This window comes from Gavialis gangeticus, unplaced genomic scaffold (genome assembly GCF_001723915.1).
Source record: "Gavialis gangeticus isolate Ggan-Ray unplaced genomic scaffold, GavGan_comp1, whole genome shotgun sequence".
In the NCBI taxonomy this organism is placed as follows: Eukaryota; Metazoa; Chordata; order Crocodylia; family Gavialidae; genus Gavialis; species Gavialis gangeticus.
This window is the reverse complement of record NW_017729031.1, coordinates 60244937-60251254: the sequence shown is the minus strand read 5'-3', so window position 1 is coordinate 60251254 and position 6318 is coordinate 60244937. Positions and strand designations below refer to the sequence as shown.

The 6318-nt window shown below is 43.7% G+C and overlaps 1 protein-coding gene across 1 annotated transcript in view; it reads left to right on the top strand.

The window, feature by feature from the left end:
- PDE11A (phosphodiesterase 11A) overlaps window positions 1-6318 on the top strand; it is a 290348-nt gene that overhangs the window by 142422 nt on the left and 141608 nt on the right. The window contains exon 4 of the mRNA XM_019523008.1: window positions 3454-3594. Within this exon, the coding sequence (XP_019378553.1) occupies window positions 3454-3594 (141 nt within the window). The remainder of the gene's footprint in view (window positions 1-3453; window positions 3595-6318) is intronic.

Here is a 6318-nt window from a genome sequence, read left to right as displayed (position 1 = left end):
GGAACAATTAAGGAAGCTCCTGGGGCCAGGGATAAGGGGATAGGCCTGGGGCTGCTGCCCAGCTGGGCAGCGTGTGAGGCTTGAGGCCTGGGGCCAGAATGCGTGGCTGCAGGGCCCCAGCAAGGAGAGAACAGGGGTGTGGGCAGCTCATCAGTGGGGGGTAGGAGAGGGACAGCTGGCTCCCTGCAACTGTGTGAACTCCCAGGCAGGGCAGGGGGACCTGTGTCCCACAGATCTCTGCATGGGGCAAGTGCATGGGTGGGCTGCCTGCTGCCCTCCCCCAGGCCCTCTGCAGCCCAACAGATGGGACCTGGTGCAGCAGGGCAGAGTGGGGCCAGGTGGAGAACCTACTTGCCTCTGCAAGCCTCATGTTTCTCTGGCAAGGCATCCCCTGCCTTCCCAGCAGCAGCAGGGGCAGCAGTGCAGGGTTGTTCCCCTCGCTGCTGCAGGGCAGGCAGGCGTCACGTTGCTAGCGCAGTGTGGAGCTCACAGTGGCAAGCAGGTTCCCCACCCAGCCCCACTCTGCCCTGTTGTACCATGTCCTACTTATTGGGCTGGAGAGGCCATGGAGGAGGGCAGCAGGGTGGGGAGCATGAGCCCACAGTGGGTAGCCCACCCCCACATCCATCCCCACCCCATGCATGGATCTGTGCGGCCCCCGAAGTTGGGAGGGAACCAGGCTCTGTGCTCTGCTCCCCACTCAGGCTGCAGCAGGTGGGGCTCAGGCACTGCTGTGGGGAACAGGGGCCTGTGGACCTGGGTCCCTGGCCCCATTGCTCTGGCAGCTGGGGGCCTCCTCTGGCAGGCCTTGGGGAGCAGGGGGTTGTAGGTGGGGGGCAAGGGGAACCATCAGGGTTGGGGGGCTGTGAAAGGGGGGAGCGAGGGGCACCATCAGGGTCAGGGGCTTGTGGGTAGACAGCAATGTTCCCTCTAAGGAGTAGTGGTCCGTAAGCGTGCCGCTTCAGAGCTGGTGGAGCCCACGGAGCAGTTCCCCCCCATGCTTGCCCATGCATGCAGCAGTGGGAGCCGCCCCCTCCGCATCCCCATGCCCCGCAAATGAGTTGCTCACGGCTCCATCCCATGCCCCACACTGGCTGGGCAATGCCTATTAGCACCCCTTCACTTCAATACCCAGGCCAATTGTCCTGCTTGTCCCCACCTTGCTACGGCACAGTGTTTTCCCTCTCCCCTCCTCCCCCTAAAATGGGGTAAAGTGCCAAAGAGAATCTATGATGTGAGGAACAGACAATGATTTTGAAGAGAAGTATTTTTTGTCAAGACTAAAATATAACCAGCAGCCAAACATTTATCTGTTCCATTTAGCAGTCTGTTAGGGCTTCTGTTTCCCTAATAGCTTGCTGTAGAGCTCAATATTTTTCAATCAGTAGCTAGTGAGCGGTGTTCTGTGGGCTCCGCCGGCTCCAGGGAACTGCTTCGCTCTCCAGCCCTAACCCCGCGTGCCTCCTCACTCCCCGAGGCTGTGTGGGGGTGCAGAGCAGTTCTCTGGAGCCGGTGGAGCCTGTGCCAGTCCCCAGCCCCTGCCCTGTCTCAGGGAGGAGCTGCTGCCTGCCCTGTATTGAGGAGCTTACCTAAGTGTCCCACGCTGGCCCCAGTGCCTCCACTGCACTGCATGCTCAGCTCCTCTGTGGGTGAGTGCATGGCAGAAAAAAGTTTGTGCACAGCAAGATTTTTAATTGTGTGCGGCTGCGCATGCGCGCACCTTAGAGGGAACACTGGTAGAGAGTTAGGTGCTTGGACCTGCGTTCTGCAAGCAAAGGGGGCAGGGGGAGCTCTGCATTTCCATGATAAAAAACAAAATCAAATACCAAAATTTATGGGTATTTAGAATTTATTTTATCATAGTGATTGAGGCACTGGTAGGCTTCCAAACTGCTTGAAAATTGTAAATATATCAATAAAACATTGTGTTCGATTGATCTCTCTCTCTCTCTCTCTCTCTCTCTCTCTATGTATATATATATAGTGATGTTCCATTTTAATTGTGCAAGAACATGGATTTTGCAGTTTTTAATCACAGAATCTGGGATTTTTAAACAGAGAAAATGAAGATTCCTTGTTATTATATGTAAAATGTTGATAGATTGATATTATTACCTATTTACTTTCTTCAAGGCAGTCCATTCCATAGGATACCCCATTTAAATTGGGTGAAATTTGAGGGCCGTTTTTTTGTTTTGCTTCTAGCTCAAGCTGTATGTGCTATTTAAAGTAAAGGTTGCCTAACAAAACATTTCATAGGCATTCAAGCAATCATCCCTATTGTCAAATTGACTGTTTTGTTATTTTTTATATGGAAAATAATCCAATTTGTCTTGCAAATATAGACCTCCTTAATTTGATTTGGCAAGACAGAGCAGTCTCTAAATCAGCTAACACAGAGACATGTGAATGGTTTGAACTGTAACCTATGAAAATCAAGATTTTCTCCTTTTAGACCTGACTTTCTCATTAGCAGGGTTCTGACAGCTAATATTTTTTAAGTTTAGTAATATGGATACACTTTACACACACACACATTCTCTGAAATTGGTAAATGATCAATTTTAGCAAAATTGGTATAAAGGTACTTGGATCTGAAAGATCTTAAAATAATTAATCTTTTAAGCCTCATAATGAAGAAAATAGGCACAAACCTGATGGGGTAGAATATCTTCAGAGGGTATAAATTAGCACACTGTATCCTCAAGGGAGCTGTTCCAATTTATGCAAGCTGAGCATCTAGCCTGATGGGATTTTTATCTTTCAGGGAACCTTCAGATATCCCCTTAGCCTCAGGGTATATGTGGAATTGTTTTATTTGTCTGATGTTTTATACCTGTTTTTGATTTGAAAAAAAGTGTTCACATTGTATTTTATCAATGTTAAATGTTAGTTGAATTTAGGGTCAGTTAGATAAAATTGTTTACATACTTTTTCTCTTTAACTCTGAAAATGTAATATATATTTTAAAATAAATGAAAAAAGCCAGAGAGCCAGGAGTACTGTTTTAAGGTCATCATCAGATATTAGAAAGCAAACTTCAGTCAAATGAAACTAAACCAAACTTTAGCATCTGTGCACTTTTTATTAAAAGAGTTTTCCATACTGCCTTGAAGGACTGTGTAGTATGAACATTCTTGTGAAACCTTAAGATGATCTCCCTTTGGAGCCCATCCAATATCCATTGAAATAAAAGGAAAAATTCCCATTGGCTTAACTGAAGTTGGATTGTACCATTAAGGCAAAATGAGTAGTTCTTACTCATTCCTTCCATAGGAAAAATTTCCACTAAGTCAGCTGACACAGAAGTCAGTGGGAATTTTGTTTAAATGAAGACTTAGGAATTATTCTTGATTTACTTTATTGTAACTGAGATCAGCAAGATTGCATATCTTTACAAATAAATAGATAAATATTTATATAACAAAATATATATACATACATCTTATGCAGGCTTTGCTGGAGGTGGTTAATGATCTCTTTGAGGAACAGACAGACTTAGAGAAAATTGTCAAGAAAATCATGCACCGGGCCCAGACTCTGTTGAAGTGTGAACGCTGCTCAGTGTTACTTCTGGAGGACATTGAATCACCAGTAAGTGGTCCTTCAAATTTTATTAAAGGTCTAATACATGAGTCATGTAATGTCTCTTTCTATTGACCTGAAACTGTTGCATATAACATGTAACTACTTTGCAGAGAATTATTTTTAATATAGAGGGTGCATCCAGGCAAGTGTGGACATGCATCATGTGGCACCACCTACCCACTTGTGGCTCTGCACACCGCACATGCAGGCATTTCCCACACTACTAATTTGCAGTGCAGAGTGGCTTTTTGTTCCCCGGGTCAAAAAAACCCATGCCTAAAATATGTGGGGTGACACACATGGTGGCAGCACACACCGCCCAAAACTGGAGATGGCCAATAGGAGCCACACTTCAGCTGCCATCCAAGCTCCTCTCTGCAGGAGTGCCAGGGCTGCAGGTTCTGGAGGCCCCCAAGACCCCAGTTTAAGCTGCTCCACCCACAGCACAGTGCTGCACACCAGAGTGCACGTGGCACAGATGTTCCCCAAGGACAAGTAGCAGCAGCATACATTGTGTTACTGCTGTTTGTCCCTGGGGAAACACACATTTCCACTTGTGGGGACATGCCCATAGTTCCTACTTGAAGTGATATGCACTTTATTTTTTTATTGATATTTCTTTCAAAGTGTCTTCTGGTCACCTGATGGCACAAACTGGACTCACAAGTTCCTGATGGAATTGATGATACAAAAAGTGATCCACCTTAAGTTGTATGGTCCTCTTGCCTGTGTGAATGGAACAGGGTTTATAGAGCATCTAGGGGATCATGTAACTGTGAAGGAAAGTGCTACTTTTCAGTGCCTAGTAAAAAAAAGGAAAAAAGAATTTTTATGTATTCTTTTTCCCCACACGGCACTCATATTTTAGGGGGACACTCTTGTTTTTTAGTATCATCTTCCTAAAACTTGCTGCTAAAATTGTCATGTAACATCTTACCTGCTGGTAGGTTCTTAAAAACAACTTCATTATATAGAATCAGTTCCAAAGACCCATAACCCAGTTCCTTTATATGCAGTTTTTAGAATCTAGTTTTTCCTTTATGCAGTGTCAGCAAACAGAATAACTACAGAGGTATTTTTACAGGTTTTTTTTCTTCTGCGTCTTTTATTTTGTTCAAATGTAAGTTCACAGATATCTGTCTGAATCTTTATGATTTTTTATTCAAATATATAACATTTTGGTTCAGTGTGAAAATTACTATTAAACACAAATCTGGTCCCTCCAAAATAACAGCAAATAAATTTGCCAAGGATTTCCAAGCAGACCATTCTGTTCTTTTAATATATACATATTCCTGATTCTCTTTTGAGGAGAAATGAGGAGTTATTGTGGTGTAAGTGAAAGGAAAAGTAGAACCAGCACCTTTTAATGCTTAATTAACCAACATGCAGCTAATTGATGGCAAGTGAAATCTGCTGTTAGGGGCTAAATCTGTAATATGCTGAGCTTCCTCAACTGTCTTTGTTGCTTATTTCCTTGCAGAATGTGGCTCTTCCTGAACATACTATTGATGGAGATATATGTAGGATCTAGAATTTGTATTTTTATGCTCACACTGTTAATAAGTTTTTTTAATACTATAGGGAACCATTTAGGAGACTAAAGTAACAAGAGAACTAGTCTTAGTTTCCACATGTGGAAATATTGTGAAAAGACCAGACTTCTTGTTATTTTGACCAATTAATTGGTCTCTCAGGCAATAGAAAATCCAGTGAAAAATAAAAGACATATGAATACAAATATCTAGTCTGTTTAGCTTTTATGATAGAAGGTAGCTCTGGCATTGCACAGGGAAAGCAATTTTCACCATTATTGGAACACTCCCGTATTTTTTCAGTTGTATGTGGAGCTTAAGTTTATCCATGCAAAAAACCTCTGATCCGTAACGGAAGAAGAAAATATGTTTCTTGACCCAAGAAAGCACTTGAAGGGAAAAGCTTTCTTCCCTATGCAATGGGAATTCTCTACTGGCTGTCTCAGATCAGAATTTGACCATGTTGTTCTGCTGGAGTGTTGCAAAGCAACCAAGAGAATCTGGCTTTGCTCTGTGGCACTTCAGTATTGTCATAGGGTAAAATTTGTCTGAGTGATCCCTTATGCTCGATGGCAACCCTCTCTCACCTCTAAAATCTGCCTGAGTACCTGGGCTTAGCAGAGGCTTTTGCATGGAGAAAAAGTTTCTCTCAAACAAGACTCAATAATTAATTTCCAGGTTTTCTGCCCCAGATTTGTAGCAGGGGCATGCTTCTGCATCCCTGATCTGTAGAGATATTCCACCCTTGTTCTCATTTGCCTTCCTCTTTTCTGTCCACAAGGTTCCCAGTGGAGTTTATCTGTGGTTCAAATACCAAGAAAGGATGATGTAATGGGGGATATTCTGTCCCTCTGACTAGAGAATAATTGCTCTGCAACAAAGCCATGTTAATAATGTAGAAGTCCTTATCAAGAATTTGGTTTCTTGCACTATTTCAAACCTGTAGATAGGGCTAGAGGGGACCTCAGAAGGTCATTTAGTCCAACCCTGTGCTCAGGGAAGCATCATCCCTGTCTAAACCAATCCAGACAAATGTGTTTGTCTGGCCTGGTCCTTAAAACTTCCAAGGATAGAAATTTCACACCCTCTCCAGGTAACCTGTTCCAATACTTAACCTCCCTCATAGTTAGAAATTCTTCCTAATATTCAATCTATGTTTCCTTTGTTGCAATTTAAGATTGTTACTGCTTGTCCT